This window comes from Tympanuchus pallidicinctus, unplaced genomic scaffold (assembly GCF_026119805.1).
Source record: "Tympanuchus pallidicinctus isolate F22 unplaced genomic scaffold, pur_lepc_1.0 scaffold23, whole genome shotgun sequence".
In the NCBI taxonomy this organism is placed as follows: Eukaryota; Metazoa; Chordata; class Aves; order Galliformes; family Phasianidae; genus Tympanuchus; species Tympanuchus pallidicinctus.
Window position 1 is genome coordinate 7023012 of NW_026294740.1, and position 19558 is coordinate 7042569.

The following is a 19558-nucleotide window of genomic DNA, read 5'->3' on the forward strand; positions in this document are numbered from 1 at the left end:
TCAGAACTTCACATTGTCCATTCAGGTCTTTTTGGAACTCTCCAGAGAGCAGGAGAAGGATAATTTTGATCTCACTTTGGATGGCCCTTTTGAATGGAAACAACTTCAGCAGGAGGACAGTTAAAGGTCTATGATGCTCATTTACACATTACTCTATATTAGCCTAAGTGATGTGATAACTGCACGTATCCACTACCATTATCAGTGTACCAGGAGGAGGATCAGGCTCTGCCTCTCTGGGAGCATCAGCCAAGGGCTGCACTCTGATGCAGAAGGCATTTCACCAGGACTCCAATGGTGCCTACACTGAGTTATGTCCCAAGAGAGTCTCCAACAACTGCTTGTTGAATCTGTACCTGCACCAGTGGGAGCTACCATCAAGCAGAGCAGGTTGGAGCAGAGGGACCAGGAAGGATTGCAGAGAGGTGGGTCCTACCCCATCTCTGAGGACAAGGTTTTGCTTTGCTTGGTGGATCTGGGTGCATCAGCAAGTCCAGGCATGCTGCCCATCTCCTCAGTTTATCTCCCACACACATGGAACTAAGAGATGCCTTTAAACACATCTTATTAAAGTTTACCCTCTATTTTTATATCTTTGCAATAAATGTCTGTGTAGAACACATGCTTATGCCCTCATGTTATATACCTGTGCTCATTTACAACAGCAAAAACCCTTTAGGAAAACATGAAGCCTTCTTCTATAACATACACTGGTGGCTGTGTTGCAGTCTCTGCCTGTAGACATCATGCACTCAGCTCCAAAACATGCCCTGGCAACCATAGAACACTTATTCAGAGATGATTTCCCTTCTGCTTGCACAATGGTTTTACTCCCACCCCTGGGAAAAAGGATATGAGAAGCCCCAGACACTTCAGTCCTGCTTGTGCATTCAGCTCTAGAGAAAGTAAACTCAGGGAAAGAGAAGAGCCCCAGTGTCCTGAGGATATCTGCAGCAGTCTGGAATTCAGGGCTGTGCAAGCCATGGTCACCTTGATATCACAGCCAGTCATGCAATACATTAGGGATTAGCAGGTTAGTAGTTAGCAGGCATGGTGGGTTAATGGTTGGACTGGATGATCTTAGATCTATTTTCCAACCTTGGTGATTCTATGCATTGCTGTTCCCCTCTGCATTCCTGCCCCTACATGCAGACCTTCGCCTCTTTAACAAGAAAAAGACCCCCAGAGCGCCCTGAGTCTGCCAGGCAGGAGCTGGAGACAAAGAAGGGTGATGGAGACAGTGCCATCACCAGCACGAGACTGAGATTCCCAGCACCTGGACCACAGCCAGCGCTGGGAGGAGTTCTGTGCCCTGCACAAAACAGAGATTAGCTAGCAGCAGGGAATGGACAAGTGCTCAAAAAGTTCATGAGCACTTTGCTTTGCTGTTTAAGGGGAGGAAATGCAGATTGGTATTTATTTTTAGGTTTAATAATGTCTTCTTTATACTTTTTCCAATTTTCCCTGCTGGCAGCTGGGTGGCCAGCATGCCCCCATTGCACAAAGGGCCATTCACCACCAGTCCCAAAGCACTGTGCCCCAAACAGGCGTCACAGAGCAGCAACAAGGAGCAATATGCATCTTTCAGTTTAAGGGAGAATCATATAATCACTGAAACTGGAAAAGATCTCTAAGATCCCCAAGCTCAAGCCCAACCCACCCCACCATTCACTCAGTGCCACATCTCCACAGCTCTGGTGCACCTCCAGCACTGATGATTCCCCCACCTCCTGGGCAGCTGTGCTAACAAAAAAGGCCACTTTTTCAGAGAAGAAATAGTTCCTAATGGTCAACCTGAACCTCCCCTGGCACAACTTCAGGCCATTACCTCTCATCCTAGAAAAAAAATAATAATGAAGAAAAAAAAAAAAAAAAAAGTCAGTACTAGTTGATGGTTTCCCAGTGTTGGGTACTGGGGGACTGAGGCACACATGGGCTCCAAATCTGGGAGCTCAGGGATGGCGTTTTGCCCTGAAAGGTCTGGGAGGATTGAGAATGTCTGGGTGGGAACTGCTGGGCTTCCAGATGTCCTCACAGCTGCAGCACAGGCAGTAACAAAATTCTGCTGGGGTCAGATGGAAATGAAGCAGCTCTGCTTAAATACAAGCGAGCAACAACAAAGAACTGATATTTCTGAGAATTTCAAGGAACAAGGAAAGAACTGATGCAAACTCCAAAATATCTACAGGACAAACTTTGGAGGAGGATAAAATAGAGTGATGCTGAACAAAGAACTGGTGTCCAGCAGGCAGCTGTGGCTTTGTGATGGGCAGAGCTCACAGCTCAGCTGACCACCAAGTAACCTTCTCCAGAGCATCTCTGGAAGGATGAGAACTAAAAATAGGATAGGACAGGGTCAGGTAGGGTAGATAATGAAGTAAAACCATGGGAAATGGATCCAGCCCCAAACACAAGGCGATGTGTGGCTGCACCAGAAAGGCAACACGGCTCCCATCCTCACATGCCCTTATCAGTGCATCATGGCGAGGGCAGCGTCATCCCCTGCCAGCCCTGCAGCCCATTCAGAGCTTTGTCCCACACAGCACTGCCCAGGCCAGATGTACTTCAGACACAACAAGCAAAGCAACACAGATGTTGGCAACCTCACTGGCGTGGGAGTCCAGTTCTCTTTTTCCATCCCCTGTAGACAAAAGAGGAAACCAGGGCTGGCTTGCAGCCCTACACGTGAGCACAGAGTGTGCACCAGGACCCTTGATGATCACAGCTCATGTGAGTACCAGGACATCCCCACAAGCATCTCTGCAAATAGTTCATTTTTAAGGCAGTTGAGCTTGATTTAGTGCACAGGTGAAAGCCAAACAGAACATTTTTCTCTTGCACTGGTGTTCCTTAACTCCACTCAGCATCTCAACCCCTTCGGAGACTCTAGGCTGAAAATACTCTGAAGTCCTTCAGCAGCAGATGGATAAAGTATCAGGCAGAGGACTATGTGTGGCTGTGGCAGCAGCCAAACCGAAGAAAATATTTACTTCAAAGAAGACAGAAGGATCGCTTGTCCAGCTGGAAAAAGCAGGAAGTGCTTTCTAAATAGAGAGGAGAGAGGGAGATGGTTGTGTAAGGCATGATGTTTTAATTAAATCATACTTGAATGATAGCAGAAGTTCATGAACTTATGTTCTAGGCAAAATGGAATCAGCCGTTTGTCACTGTTCATCTTTGTCCTGGCAAAGACACCAGGAATAGATGGGCAAAATAGGAGATGGGCTGTTGGGCACACACATGTGGCAGGTACAGGGCTGAGTCCTGCTGACCCTGCACTATTCTGAATGAAGTCTGGCTATTTGAAAATATCAGCAGTCACCCACCAGCACACAGTGCTTCCCTGGACAAGGCTGGGGTCAGGTGAGGGCAGCTGATGGATTTCAGTGGGAAGTGAAGGCTCATCCATCCTTGGGTTTGGGATAAGCTGGAGCAACCCTTTCACTTGATTGGGTTCACCATCCCTGGAGGTGTTCCAGGAATGTGTAGATGTGGTACAAAGGGACATGGTTTATCTTGAAATATTGGTAGTAGGGAAACAGTTGGACTAGACAATCTTAGGTCTTTCTCTACCTTAGCGGTTCCATGAACTCCTGGCCATGAAATCCTTGGGTTTGTCCAAAGAATCATTACCACCACCCAGCACCTCATCCCTCCCAGGAACCTGGATCCAGCTGTAACAATGTGTATGCCCACAAACAAGAAGCCAGGGGCCTCCAAACCCACCAGGAGAGCCTGAGGTCACGTCACCATCCAGCTGTGGTCAGGGTGATAATTCTGCCTGCTGCCACCTGCCCTGGGATCCCAGCTGCCACCCATCGGCCTGGACACATGGAAACACTCAATAACAGCAACCCAGCAGTCAGATCACCATCAGGGTGATCAGGATTTGAGTCATAAATGACCCTTTTTTTCATCTTTCTTCAGCTGCTTAAGCCCCTCATAAACAGATGAGCTGAGAGGTGAGGTCTGCAATGGGTTCTGGAAACATCCTCTTGTGCTCCCTTTGTATTTATTACAAAATGGTTTTTAAACTAAAAGAAAGGGCTGTATGGCACAAGGAGGACCCAAGGCAGAGCTCTGTTGTACAGATTCACCTGGCACAGCCCAGGCCATGCCCCACTGCACTGCTGCTGCACCAGCACAATTCCTCCAGCCCCACACTGTGAGAAATTCATTGCATGTTCTAAATGCAAATCCTCTGAAGGGCTTTCAGGATGCTAAGTAGGAATTCAGAAGGCACAACAAAAAGAACGAAGAATAGAGCTTTTGTTTTTGCCACTGTGCTTTTCCCTGAGGGCAGGAGAGAAGCCTCTCAACAGCACTTTGAAGAGCTGCTCTACCACCTGCAGTCCCTCCATATTTCAAATCAGGATCTGTCACTGCCAGTCACAAGAGATTGAAAAGGAGGAAATGGGCTCCCATGAGCTCACACACCATCTTCTTCATCACAGCCTGCAGCCACAGGGATGCTGAGAAAGCTACAAGCATAGCTGGCTTTAAAGAGTGTCTGAGGAAAAACTGGTTATGGAAAAGGCACCCATGGGAGTTGCTAAAGGTGGAGGAGTCCCGAGCCCCAGTGCTAGGACACAGCAGCCTGCACTGTCCTTGGGATCCTGCACTGAAAGGGCCCTATTGAGGGGACAGAGGTTGGATGTTGGTCTCCTGGGACCTACGAAGCTGCTGCTGAGTGAATGTTTTGGTAATGAAAACAGAAAGGGAAAACTGGGAGAGAAAGAACTCTGTTTCTGGGAAATCACCTTTTATTCTGGTTACAAACTGGGCACGAGATAAGTGGTATAGCATGTTGGTTGCCAACAATATCAGTGCCTTTCTAAATCATCCATTCAAGTGAAATATGGATGATAATTTACTCAAAATACAACATTTGCAGCAGGAGCTCCATAGCCAATGTTTTGTAGAAAACAACTCTCTGTTCTGGTCTCCAGATGCCTGATCCCCTGACTCTACCCTCTCTGTTCTGCCTTTCCTAGAAAGGGAATGCTGCCAGTGGTTAGAAAAGAACACTGCATCACTTCCAGCTGCATCACCTCAGATGCAGGTGCTTGAGAAGTGCTCCAAGAGGTGAAATTGGGCCAAACACAGGGAAATATGGGCTGCTTTGGGAACCAGCAGCACCAGACCCACAGGTGGGAGGCTCAGAAGCCACATGCTCAGCCACCAGCCTGCTCCTAGGGGAAAATCCCTGCAGCACGTGGTGATGGGATGGGTTGGTAGAAGTTATAACCAGGATGATGGGCAGCAAGTGAGAGCAGCAGTTGAGGGGGAGAGGAAAATAATCAGGGGTCAGTTGGGACTGTGCTCAGCTGGGAAAGGCCATGGCAACCCATAGCACAGACCGTCCCAACAGCTGCATGCCTTCAAAGCACTTGGAAACACTCATTTTTTCCCCTTCTCTCGATATTAAATGTGGGTTTTGTTGCCTTTTTTTTTTTCCTCCTCTCCACTCCCGTCTACAAAGATCTCGCACAATGAGCTTCCGAGAAAGAAGACGCTAGCCCTTTTTTCTCCTTCCTGGAACTACCCCCAATGACTCACACCGCTCCCGTTTCGGGATGCCGCATCGCCCCGTACCCCGCAGCATCTCCGGGTGCGCTGTGCCACCTCCCGGCGGCACCGAGAGCTGCACGGGACAACCCCGCATCCATCCCCCCCCCCCCCCCCCCATACACACCGCCAGAACCGAACAGCAATGCAGATTGAAAGCACTTTGTTAGCCGAGAAACGACGAGCAAAACAGAGCCGGACCCACGTGTTTGAGAACAGGTGCCTCATGCTTCGCTTTCAAACCTTATCTTGTTTTAATTGCAATTAAAAATAAAAGTTAGTAATAGAGGGCACTGCTGCCCTGCTCTCCAAGAAAATCTTAGGTAAAATCTGCAAGCTCTGCAAGGATTGGGAAAAATAAAGCCTGAAAGCAAATATTTGGAGATCTGTAGGAGCAGTTGTCATACTGGACATCAGAAGGTACAGCCAGGAGGGGCACAGAGAGGGCCATCCAACAGCCTTGTTCCCCTGCTGCTCTGCAGTCACAGAAGAGCATAGAGACACATAACACAATGGAAAGCACAGCAATGACAGCAGAGTAATCAGGCCCCAGGCTGCAGCAAGTGAAGGCTTTCTCAAATACAACAGCTGTGAGCACAGAAATAAAGGAAATGATCTGCTTACCTTTGAAAGGCCTCAGGTACTCAAGGACCTCCAGATAAGGTGCCCTCACCTCCACTGCTAACCCTTAAATGAGGGCTGAGAAGGAGTGGATCCTGGCTGCTGCCCTTCTGGTCATTCAGGTTCATTGCACGCACCTGAGCTCCCCTGGGTTGGCCCTGTCTTCCCACCAGGTGCTCCATCACCGCTTCAGGCCATGACCTAACGTCTCTGCTACAAGATGGAGAAAGAAAAATTAAAAATAAAGAGCTTCCATTTGGGTCCTGTGCACCCCATTTGTGCACAGGGAGTCTGAGAGCAGAGGGTTCCTCCTGCAGCCCAAGCAAACCACATGAGACAATGGGAATGTTTCACTCTGGTATTTAAGCTCTCCTTGTTGACACAGAACAAACTCAGTGGGCCCCTCTTCACCTGCAAAGGGAACGATGGCTGAAAGCCATACCCCACAGAGCAGCTCTTGGTGCTGAGCCCCACAGCTGGTCTCTTTGGGGCAGGAGGTGCCCCGTGCTGCCCTGTGCTCTTAGGAGATCCCCCAGCTGCTGCCTCATTCAGAGGCCATTTTAATCCCTGGGTGAAAGATGAAACGCATTGTTGGTGCACTATTCCACTACAAACAGTGTCTGTTGCTATGGACAAGGAACACACGTGGGGCCTCTCAGAGGTACCAGGAGTGCCTTTATCCACTGCTCCTTCCAACAGTGGCTGCAACAGTCGTACTTTGCAACCAGTCCTTCTGCAGGCAATGAGCAGCAATTACTCCAAATCACAGTAGTGTCAAAATAAGGATGAATGCAGAGCTCACCACAAAAACATGGATAAATGCAACTCACCCACATGCCTATTTTCTCCCCAGAGCCAGCACCGCTAAGGGTCTCTTTATCTGCAGTGCTGGAAAATGGGCACTCGGATGTTGTGCTCTTTCCATCCCTGCCCCTAATTCTGCTGGAAGATGGGTTTAAATGGAAACTGATAGTAATTATGCTGAAATCTCTCTTTCACAAGAGGAACCATTTGCTAACGCCATTTGGAAGAACCCAGCTAGCAAGGGATCTCCGTGCATTCAGACCAAAGCCAAACCCTGTCCTTTCCTCCTTCAGAAGACATCTTAATGCCCTGTAAGGAAAAATTTCTTACAGTGGGGTTAGCAGCACCTTCTGGGCACTGGGATCTGTGGCAGCCACTTGTTGTGACTTCAGCTGCTCGCTGCCCAAACCCATTGGAAAAAACACAGCTCCGGGTCTGATGCCATGGCCTCTGTTGCCAGCCCAGTGCTGGGAGCCACGGGAAGAGAATGGCCCAATTCTGAGGGCTCATCCTGCAGTAAACAGGGAGGGTGAGGCTGCAGCAGGGTTTTCTGCCTGGGAAATGAGTCCTTACTGCCTTTAAACTCTCCACCTTTGCAGGTTCCAGGGTTTGTGGCTTGGCTCCTCTCGCTTGGTCCCAGCACAGTGGTTGCTGTCATAGCTCAGGGTCAGAGATGGAAAAACATCTCCCAGGGGCTGGCAGAATGCCGGCTGCTGCTCGGTTGTACTTGGAAACACCTGGAAAATTCAGCCAGTAAAACCAGTGCAACCCAGCACAGGGTGTGGAGCATCCAGCAGAACCCAGCCCTGCTCTGCTCTCAGTGCTCCAAGACCTCCCTGCAGACATTTGGCAGCAGATTGCTGCCCTGCTCATCCAACAAGGGTGGGGACAGGGCAGTCTGCAATACACAACTGCAGTTTCCATTTCTGCCTCCGAGAGGTGCAGCAGAAAGGGCACTGTTCCATTAGGATGGCACCTCTTCAATCACAGGCCACGAAGTTAGCAGGCTTGTTTTGTGCACTGCAGAGCAACCCGTGCTCCAGGTTCCAACTTTTTTCTCATGTAACACATTCATCTTTGTTAGACCCTCAGTGCTGAATACGTCAGCATCTCAGCTGCACGTCAGTGTTTCTGTTTGTCTTCTTCATTATTGTTCATGTTCGTCTAATGGGAGCATCAGTGGGAAAAGACTTCCACAATGCCCAAGCCCAAACCCCAGCCCACCTCACTGTACCCACTGCCACTTCCCCATGGTTCGGGGGCACCTCCAGGGATGGTGACCCCCTGCTCCCAGGGCAGCTGTGCCACTGCATCACCACTCAACTCAGAGAAAAAATTGTTCCTAATATCCAACCTGAACCTCCAATGCCTTTCCTCTTTCTCCTCTTGAGCGTGCAATATCACAGTTACAAGTTACAGATGCTGCCACTAACAACAGCCATGTTAAGCCACTAACATAGCCACTGAAACAGCCATTCACAGACACTGAAAAGCTTTTGAACATTTTATAAGAGCAGCTTTAAAAACAGGACGTGCAAACCCTTGCTCTTGGGATATGTTCCTCCCGGTGTTCAGATGTTCCACTTTGGTGTCCTCGTCAGGGCAATCAAAGCCCTACAAAACCTTATTTTTTTATTTTTTTATTTGAAACCAAAGCACAAACTTTAAGTTGAGCCCAGGAAAAATAAAAGAAATTGCTGTGCTGAGAGGAGAAAAAATGTGCACTTGGTGGGTAGCTTCAGCACAAACAACAGAAGGGCACTGGGTCTGTGGTTGGGAATGGCTGCCCTTGGCTGGCATGAGTAGGAATCAGCAGTTTGGGGGCAAGTAGGGGGAAAAAAAAGCACAGAAAGAATGTGGTGTCTGGTGCTGTTTGGCACACACTGCTCACCAATGTTTCTGCTACCCGACAGCCCAGGAAGGCAGTGCTTAAAGCATATGGTGAAACATAGAGATAGAAAGCTGAGTGTTGCCCACAGAATGGAATAAAATCAGTGCAGCTCAGCCTCTCTTATTGCTTGGGTAATAAAATCATTCACTATGCAAATATCTGATTGGGGGTGCATAGGGAGACACAAGTCGTTGAGCTGATTATACGGCTCTGCCCAGTGCTGGGCCCTTCTGTCCATAACCACAATTTATACAAACCAGAGCACCAAGCACTTCTCCAAACAAATAAAACAATTAAAAAACAAAAATGCAAAAGTTCACCCAGGGATGTGCCATGATGAGGGAAAAGCATGAGCCTGAATGCTAACGGGGGGAAAGCATCTCCCCAGGTGATAAGCAGAGAGAGTGGGAATGCAGTGGGCGCTGAGGAGAGGGCTGGGAGCCAAGTTCGTCTGCATTAATCTTACACTCATTAAAATCAGTTGTTCCCTTCTTAATTCAGCCAGGGCCGCCGAGCTTAAGAATTAAAAATTCATGAACCCACGTCCCTAAAGATGAATTAAAAAATAATAAATTCTCCAAAGCAGCACAGATTTTCAAAAGTCTCCTAAAAAAATGTCCCGGTGCTCCTCTGTGCTTGGAGCTTTCAGCTCGTGCTTCCGTGAGGGACGAGGACACAACCAACCCGGATTCTCACACACTGGTGTTACTCTGGAGCCTGGAGGCAGCCCCACAGATTCTATCCTTGAAGGCAGCCTCACAAATTCCATCACTTACGATGAGAACAGAGAGCAAGCAGTGCAGGAGGAGCACTCAGATCCTCTCGTTCCACCACAAAGTCCTTGAGAAGATGGACCTTCTTGCAGCTGCTTGCAGCTCTGTGCAAGCAAGCAGTAAAAGTAAATAATTGCTTCTTAATTCCATGCGCGTGAGCAACAAGCTAGACGTGGTTGTTAATGTGCTCTTAATTAAGGTCACCGCTGACAATGGCTGGAGAGCTGGAAACAAAGACAATAAACACCACTGATGTGAAGCAGATGGGAACTCGGAAAGGGTTTCCCAATATTTGGTGAACAATCTGGGATTTTTTGTTTCGACTGCACATCGGGGACCTCCAGCCCATGGGAGAACCCAACCGAGCATCACCTTCATCAGTCCAGAGTGGGAAGATCATGCTGTGCTCCCTCCATCTGAAGGGCACTGCATTCACTGTGTGGAACACCAAAGCAGGACAGTGCAAAGCAGCCCAGGAAACAGCATGAGCTCCTCCAGCTGAGTTGGTTTCCTGAAGGAGAAGCTGCATAAATAAGGACGGGCTGTGAGCGGGTGTCGTTTATTTATAGAAGGCATTCATTTCCTCCGTGATGGGGATAAATACCCATTAGCTTTCAAGGTGATGAATCATCTATTAATTAACCTACTGGGAAAAAAAAATAATCATCATCATCATGCAGATATTCATATTTTCAAAGGAAGGCTTTCCAGTTGGGAAAGAAAGGAAGGGAGTTACTCTGATTGACGTCATCTGAAATGCTGAGATAAGACCACCAGAGCAGGGCTGGCAGGGCTGGCTGTCCACATCCCCATCTCTGAGGAAGGACATCAGTCAGAAGCTGGCATTGGTTATTTGGCAAAAGGAGAGAATCTCCCATAGCTGAGGAGGTGAGATGTGGTGAATCATGAAGGATCCTAAACCTGGCCTTCAGGATCCACCTCCACTGGGCTCCATCCATCACCTCCCCCAGTCTCCAACAAGCCTAGGAAATAAATACATAAATGAAACAAGAAGATTGTGCGTGCACTCATCCTGTTCCTGTGCTCCCTGACCATTTTTAGCTTTGGTTTATCCCCAGCTCTTTCCCCACACACACCCACACTCCAAACTATCCAAAGAGCCTGAAAGATGCCTAAAACCCAACAACAACCCAGGGCTCCATCAGCTTCCAGGAATTCAAACCAGCTTAAGCAACCACAACTTTTTCGTAATGTGTTTGGTGTCTTTTTTTTTATGCATGGGTGTTGGGTTTTTTTCAGTCTTTTACAATCCATTTTAAACAACTGCTGGGAGTTTTCTTCCTTCCCACCCTCCCCAGCTACATTCAGCCTGTATCTCTCACCAGCCTCATGCAGCTCACGTTTCAGGGCAGAGCAAATGTGCACGCATGCACAGGGCAGGGATTAGGAGACAACGAGGCACCCAACACAAACCTGATTTCCAAAATTCCCCTTCTGCCTGCAAGCACGAGGAGCTGGGTGCAACCTGCTAAGTTCCCTGCAGGCAGGGAATGATTCCACCCTGCATTACATATTGCACGTGATGAGGCATCTGCCACTCGATGTGAAAGACACCATCAGAGCCCATCACACTGCCGGAAGGATTTGCATGCTATCACCAATGCTCTTCTAGCTAAGCCACATTCCCCCTCTGCATGCTGCTGCTCATCACTGTACCTCATGTGTCACAGCTGATTAAGACATCCCAGAATAGGCAGCCAGGCTGAACCCTTCACACTCACTGCTCCTGCAGCCTCCTCTGTTGTTCCCATTACTCCAGCTGCAGCTTGATGGGTCTGCAAACAGAAGCCCTAGAGATGCCCCATTTATTACACAGCCAGCACCTCTTTCATAATGCTGTTCTGGCAGCGCATCGAGACATGGCCATTTCCCATACGTGCAGTGCAATTTGAGTATTCCAAGTTAGATTTTGATTTCATGGAACTGGTCATATCCAGAGGAGAAAATGGAACAAGCTGTCCTGAGCTTTGACACATGAGAGCAGCAGTAAATTCGTGTAGAACACACCACTGCAAAATTTATAGGAGCAAAAACCATTCTATATTGAGAAAAGCTGAATTTTAAGAATGTTCCCATAAAACCAGCCATTTCATGACCAATAACCCTGCAGGTTGCAACCAAGCAGGAAGGATGTCACCAAAGAGAGCAAGTCAGCTCTCCTCGAGGCTCACTGGCTGCCAATGGGACTGGGGCTGGTCAAGATTTGGGTTCCAGTGTAAGGAGAGGGGGAAAAGCTGGCAAAACTGCAAAGAGATGAACTCACCACTTCATCCATGCCTCATCCTCATGAGTTTGAGAAGCAAAGTCAAAAAGAAACCAAGTAAGTCTGGAAAGTTTGTAGGGTGTCAAGGAAGAGCACCATCATCTGCCTCCCCTCTGCTCAGCCTGGGACTCACAGCAGCGGTGCTCACACAGACGTGTTTGTTAGAACACACGTTCACCCTGCAGCCACAGGGTTGGATGTAAGAACACACAGCAGGTTCTTGGTCAAACAAAGCCCATTCCTGCTGTCTGGGAGGACAGCACACTGCCATTGCACTGCTTTGATGGGTTTACAGCTCACTGCAGCACTTCATATATGCAGTTGTTTCCATAACCAGATCCAAGAGAGCCTGTGAACAGGAAGGAATTAGGCACTTATGCAAAGACCATTAAAGTCAAAGGGAATCTTTCCATTGGCTGGAAAGTGTTTGGCTCTGAATGTCAGTGGCTGCTGTGGGGGGATTTAGAGCAGGAAGCAGGAGTGGACTTTGCAGGTTTTCTCAGCATTTGTTACAGACTTCAGCACAGAAGCTCTCTGTGCCCATTCCCCTGCATGTAAATTACGAGCTGTGCAGGCAGTGAGCGCTCGCCCTGGATGCAGAGCCCTAACAGCCTGCCTGTGCTTGTCCTCCAGCCTCCTTGAGGCAAGCAGAGCAGAACCTGTAGCAAGCAGGAATAGTCCATTCCTATGGGCAACAGGAATTCTGCACGGGTCCCAACACGTTGTTCCTGGTGCTTAATACATTTATGACATGTCAGCCTGAGAGGCAAAAATACCAAAAACCAAAAACTTCAGCAGGTCTGAAAAGCTGGTTAATCCAAAGTTGGAATTCACCTCAGGCTGACCCCACTGCTGGGATCCACACAGCTCTGCACATCCGCTCGGGTACCCAAAGCCACCAGCATGGAAACAAGAGGTCACAGTTATATTTGAGTGAGAGCAAAATGACACCTGCTGGGAGCTCAGCTCTGCAGGTTCCCTTTGCAGGAGCATCCCTCCAGCATCTCCCTCAGCCCAGAGGTACCTGGACACCGGGGGAGGTTTCTCACCATCATCAGGATGTGGGTCAGGAGACGAGCTCCGATCCCACCTGTTGCACGTTTACTGCTTTAATGGGACCAGTTGCCAATCTGGCAGGAACTGGGTCTGGTTGGCGTGGCTGAGGCTCTGGCAGAGCACAGGCTTCTGGGTTCCATTAATACGAAGAGCCGAGAGATGCCATGGCAGCAGTTCAAGGCCGGGCGGTGCACACCACTGCATTATGAAGTCTAGACAGGGCTGGATCCCAGCAAGCCTGAGGAATGCCTGTCCCTGCCCTCGCACACTGCCTCATACCGAGCAGCATTCCTCAGCCAGGAACGGCGTGAGGAAGTCTTTCATCCCCTTGTTTAACCGGGTCCTCCTGCAAGCACTCCGCCCCAAAGCTCTGCCTGGAAGCCCGGAGCTTGCTGTTGCTGTAGCTTGCACAGAGCTTCACCTGGCCAAGAGCTACACTGAGGAAGGATGTGGGGAGAAAATATTTTAAAAACAGGGCTTTGTTTTATTCCTATCTGGAATGAAAATAGCACCTCAGGAGCGCAGCTCTGCACCACAACCGGCTGCAGGCAGCTTCCCAAGAGGTGGTTTGAACACAAAGCAAAAAAAAAAACCCAAACGACAGCAGTTGTAATTTATTGGAATATTTCTACCGAGGCTCAGATGTTACATGCGTTTTTCACCAGCTGAGGGGTAATTTGTAGTGAGACGGTATTTCAGCAGCTCTGAAATAAACACAACCCTCGAATGGGGCTGGGGGAACCGAGCAGCACTTCCCAACCCATGGGCACAAGTGGGACGCAGCGCCTGGGCAATGCCTCCCAGCAGTTCTGATGGCACCAGGGGCCACTGAGAGCCATTCAGCAGCAATTCAAAGGTAAAATGGGACCCGATAAGGACCCTGCAGAGCAGCTCTGCGCATCGAGCACGTACGTGCTTTCCTTAAGTGGATTGATAAGCGCTTTGAATTGGTATTAACAAGCACCAGATGCTGGGGAATCATCTCCCACTTATGGCAATTATGAGGATATCCCAGAAGCCAATAATGCAACTGAGAAGATGAGCATCTGGTGGTGGCTGCCAGGCCCCTTCCCAGCGATATAAATCTCTGTAATGAAGAGGTGTGATTTCATTTATTTTTTGTTTCAGCCATATGGCATTTAGCTCCAAGTTCGTGCAATTCCTCGTCCTTCGGGGGATTCTCCCTGGGAGGAGCAGGGCAGACCAGCCCCTCGTCCTCACCATGCTTCCAGCCAAGTGCAGGCCCCCTAAGCTCAAGATGAAGAACACAGCTTGTTTTGGGGTTTGTTAAGAAACCTACAAGGTGACAAAGCAATGAAGGCTGCTTCATATATGAACAAACCAAAAAATCATACAATCATTAAGGCTGGAAAAGACTTCTAGGATTCCCAAGTCGAATCCCAAACCATCCCCTCCATGCCTTCTGGCCAAGACCTCTCCTGGGCTAACAGCTGTTTCAATTGCTTGGGGTCTTGGACAACACAAAGTTATGACTGCACTAACCATACAAAAAGCAATTTTCATGTCCCCATTAGGCTTCAAAGAATGACTTTTACCACAGAATGACCCCACAGTGGTGCTTTGCTACCCCAAGTCCCATGCACAGGAAGGAGAGTGAAGAGCGTGCATGCACCAAGCTGGATAGAAAGCACATCCATCACAGCGCCTCTGAGTGCACGTCTGCAAAGTGCTGAGCAACAGGAAATCGTTTGACTTCTATCAGGCCAAATCCAGGGAGCACCAACCCTGCAATTAGCTATAATTAGAAATGCACTCCGGCAGTGCACCCCCAGGCAGGATCCATGCACACCCACATGATCCTGCATGCTAAAACGATGCTGTTAGAGGCACACGCAGCGACGGTGTCTGCAAGGGGGGAGATTTCACCATGAGCAAGAACAGGGTTTGAAGAACTGTAGCTTTTTTGGCTTTAATAAGAAAGTAACTCACTGATTTGAGACCCCACGGTGAGCCAAAGCGAACCACTTCCTCATCCTCCCACTCCCACCAGTGTCAGCCCTTCCTCTCCACCACCACCCAAGTACCAGCGATCTCCTCGCCAGCAGCTGGATGTGGCTTTCTGCATTGCCATAGGCCCCTATGGCTGCTGCCAGCTCTCAGAACATCCAGAAGACAATGGGAGAAGCTCATTCAGCCGTCACTTTATTTTCAAGGAGATTTCACACTTGCAGTGCCACAGCAGTTAAGATGCATTTTGCCATCTTCCCACTTAATTGTGCCTGCAGCTCAAGCTAAACATTGTCACACAAGCGGAAAAACCCAGTGCTTATGAGTCCATGATACTCAGGGATCTGGAGAAACCACAGCAATCCCAGCTATAACCCTTGCCCTGTAATCTGCACGCCATGAATCACCACGTAATTCGGCAATAGCTGCAATCACTGCACACAGTTATTTGCTCTTTATGCTGAAATAAAATGGTGGGGAAGATGGACAGACACTCATAATTTTCAACCTTTTTTCTTAACGTTTTCTTGTGGAGGAACAACACAGCAAAGATTCGACTTCTACGCCAGCAGGAGCTGCAATCCCCTCATGCTGGATAGGCTAACTCTGACCCTCCCCAAAGTGAACCAACTCCACTGCCCTTCAGCAAAGCTCAAAGCTGCTGCCCAGACACCGCAGGCCTCCTACGGCTGCAATTCCCACCAAAAGATCCCATCTGCAGAAACCTCCTCACTGCTGCTAACGTGGCTGCTGTGGGCGGGCATCCTCAGCACGCGGCTTCAGAGCAACGACTGCAAAGCAGAAAGCATGAGGCCAACATTTGAACTCTTCCACTGCTACGCTCACATGATTCTGTTGGTTATAATGGATGCTTATTAAATTACGGTCGGAATCTTCCCTTTAAATGGTGAACGCTTGCACAAGCCCCCGCATGCTTATGAGCAGCAGAGATGGGCAAATGGGCAATCTGGTGATCTCATAGCTCCTTTCCCCGCGCCAGTATCTCATTTATTCATAGAATGAAGAGGCATTGGCATTAATAATTAGCTATTTTAAGTTACATGCAAGTCTAGAGAGAGGGAGAAAAATCTTCCCGAGTGTGGCAAATTCCTTCATAGCTGTCTAAAGGTTTTTCTGCTGTGGTTGATGAGTATCACCACTGGAGAGCAATTTTAGTGTGTGTCCTAAAATACTCTGTTCCCATGAGAGGGAAGAGATGGCCTAAGGAAAAGAGGAGCCAAAGGAGAGAGCATGGGGAGGAAATATGGGTACCCCCATCCCTGGAGGTGCTCAAAGCCAGGTTGGATGGGGCTCTGGGCAGCTTGATTTGGTGGCTGGCAACCCTGTCTGAAGGATTGGGCTTGGAACTGGATGATCATTGAGGTCACCACGCTGTGACTCCGTGGTGGGAGCAGCACTACAGATGACAAAGACCCAACGCCTTCTGCTCCCCCCTACCCCACAGGACTAACTGCCACATGCAGGAAGAAATACTCCCTGTCCTGTGGTTACAGCCATTTCACAAGGGTTTACCTCCAGATGAACACCAAAGCAAAAAAAATGTGAACCCCAGCAGCACAAACCTCCTGCAGGAGCTCTGCAGTAGCTCCTTGGAAAGATGTGCTATAGATAACACTTAGGCTGAACCCAATGTATGCACTGACTTTCACCACAGGCCCTAAGACTCCAATCCACGTTCTTTCCAAATGACTGTAATTTTTAGTCTATCTCCTGTGATGATGTACCTAGCCAGCCTGAAATTCCCCTGTGGCACTCTAATGAGTAGTTTAACCTGAGATATAATTTACAAAGATGTAAGTGCGTGCTCAGGAAGATCTATTTCTGTTGCAGGAACTTGTACTAAAAGCGGCATCGCCTTCCTCCATCACTGGTATCACCCTGCTCCCCCAGGGCAACCTCTCTCCTTTCAATAGGAACACACTTTCTGCTTTGCACAACACCCCTTGGTACTCGCTAAGGGTTAATAAGGAATTCAAGGGCTGAGCTGAGTAACAGCTGAATTTACTGCTGATAAGAGACCTCTTCTTCTGAGCCTTGTTAAAGCCATCCCGGTTATTTTCTCGTTTCAATAAATATCTCCTTGCTGGCTCTCTGACAAACAGTCCCTGTGGTGATGGACCTCTGGGGCAGTGCAGGGCAAGTCCAAGACCATTACTTAGACACGAGTGTACACGCCTAAAAGGCTGGAGGAATTTTAGAGGGAGACATTTTAACCTATGAGAAGTCCCAGTGCCGTAATTGCATCTTAATTTGACCTGAACCCTTGATTGTACAGCGGTCAGACAGAAGTTCCCAGGCAAACACGCAGCTCAGAGGCTCTTCAGCAGGATGTGTGTTTCTGTTGCTCCTTATTTTACATCCTGGTGGGAAGAAAAAGCACCAAAACATCCCAGTGTGACTGCTGACTTCCAGCAACGTCAGAAAACAGGAAGCAAACCGATGAGCAGCTCAGGCCCAAATAGCTGATGCAGTTTTGATGCCAGAGGAGCCCACAGCGATGGATGGGAGTGCACTGCACGGATCCAGGAGGCACATCTGGAGCCTGGTTTGGTGGCTGGTACCCTGCCTATGGCAGGAGGTTGATCTCTGATGTCTCTTCCAACCGAAGCCAATCCATGATTCTGTGTCTGCTATGTCACTGTACGAATGGAGCAGTTGTCCTCTTTGGTGCCCCCCAGCTCCTCCACTTCTCCTGTTTTGCATTTGGTGTACGATGCGTGCTGCACTTCTCCCAAAACAAGCTACTGAACAGATCCTTGTGATGCAGTTCCCTACGTGAGCCCTGCATTGTTCCTTGTAGTGCAGAATGCCACGCTCACACAGTGCAAAGCCCACTGCCCTCAGCTGCCCAATGCCAACCCCTGAGCCAAGGTCAGGGTGACCACAGTCAGGTCACGAGTGGGGAAAAAACAAACACAAACAAATGGAAACAAAGCTGAGCACAGCTGCAGTGCAGCAAAGACTGCCCAGGACACACAGACCTGCACTCTTTCCTTCATCCCTCCACCAATCCTTTGGCACCTCCAAGCCCATCCCAAGCAAAGGGCACAGGGTCCTTCCCAACCCCCCAACCTCTCCAGGACAAAGCAAGAGGAACAATTCTTACCTGGTTTAACAGCTTCAGTTTGTCTCCCTACTACAAAACAGCCATGACTTTACAGCCTGTCTGCACGTGGTTTTCACTGGGACAAGATGTGCAATCGTAATAGCGCGCAGCAGCCAAGATTGTATAGTTTCCTCTAAATAATTTAAAGCACTGTTTTTGCAGACAAAGAGGAATCAGCCAGCAACCTCCATGGAGGACACAGTGCAAAAACCACACCTAACTCACAAGACAACTGATTTCCTCCTGATAGATTAATGCTTTTCTTTGGAAAACACATTTGCTTTGGAATGAAGGTTTCCCAGCTGTCACCACAGCCTGCCATGTGCAAAGAGCAGAGGCTGAAAGCTTTATTCTGTGCTCTGCATGAACTGGGATGAGGCTGGGAGTTGGGAGGTTTGTGATTCACCCATCAGTGGTGGAAAAAGTAAAGCCCTTCATTTTCTGCTTTGAAAACAACAGTTGTCCCATCTGCTGATGTGCTTTTAAATCCTTCTGTAAGAAGTCCCAGACCTCAGTGGCTTATGGAGATGGGTAGATGAGCTATTGCTTGGCATGGGTCACAGCCCACTGCCTTAGGTTCAGTCCCTTACCACTTTGCTCAGTCTCTGCTGTCTGCCTGATAGCATAGAGGAAAAAGTAACCAGCGATCCTCTTTTTGAGAGCCATTACAGTTATAAAAAATCCTCTGCAAACAATCTGCATTTTATCTTCTTAATGGCTCCAAAGCCTCCACTCGTATCCAAAAATAATTGCTTTCAGCGAGGGTTGAAGAATATTCCTCTGAAATCATGGACCAGATGTTCCACTGAGACCATTACACAGTTAACTACCAATAAAAGAAATTCAAGAAACCAAATACTGATTAAAGAATGCGCACGTACAGCCCAGCTCTGTTTGCAGAGCAGGAATGTGATTGGCTCCGTGTGATTTAACCTTTACAGCACACACGCACTCTTCCCTTCCTCCTCAGCAAGGGTGACATCGGCCAGCGAGCTCAGCCCAGCAGAGACTGTTTTGTTTTTCCTATCTGGGAAGCCAGATCTCGTCAGTTCAGTGCAAGCTGAGCCAGCGTCCATGCGGCCAAAAGCCCAGGATTGCTTCAGAGGTCAGCACTGCTCTCAGCACAGCCAAGAGAAACAGCCCCGCGTGGTCCCCGCTGCAGGGACAGAGCAAAGGAGACTTCAGGCTTCGTTTCCACTTGGCACATCTCTGTACACCTCCTTTGATCTGATATAATTCCGTTTTTGTAGCAAAATCCCTGGAGTGAAGAGCCATCCTCCCTCTTGATGCAAGTGAAGAGGCATTAATTGTCCAAGTGGGGCCTCCAGGGCTTTTCTCTGCATTGTTAGCTAACAAAAACGTGTTCTTCATTTAAACACTTCGCTCCAGCCTTGTGCTGCTCATTACAAGCCCAGGCAGAGCACGAGGCAATGCTCCCCCACCACCTGGCCCTGCGGTCCTCCTGT

The 19558-nt window shown here is 48.8% G+C and overlaps 1 protein-coding gene and 1 long non-coding RNA gene across 3 annotated transcripts in view; one reads left to right on the top strand and one right to left on the bottom strand.

Annotated features, from left to right (window-relative positions):
• Positions 1-622, top strand: part of LOC128082948 (ATP-binding cassette sub-family A member 10-like) — a 20929-nt gene extending 20307 nt beyond the window's left edge. For both annotated transcript variants that reach the window (XM_052687666.1, XM_052687667.1), the window contains one exon: positions 26-622. In XM_052687666.1, coding sequence (XP_052543626.1) covers positions 26-124 — 99 coding nt within the window. In that variant the 3' untranslated portion in view covers positions 125-622. The remainder of the gene's footprint in view (positions 1-25) is intronic.
• Positions 1-18965, bottom strand: part of LOC128082954 (uncharacterized) — a 26618-nt gene extending 7653 nt beyond the window's left edge. The window contains exons 1-2 of the long non-coding RNA XR_008207903.1: positions 18093-18965; positions 6193-6402 (exon numbers count right to left, since the gene is read on the bottom strand). This is a non-coding gene — a long non-coding RNA (uncharacterized LOC128082954). The remainder of the gene's footprint in view (positions 1-6192; positions 6403-18092) is intronic.
• Positions 18966-19558: the final 593 nt, after the last annotated feature.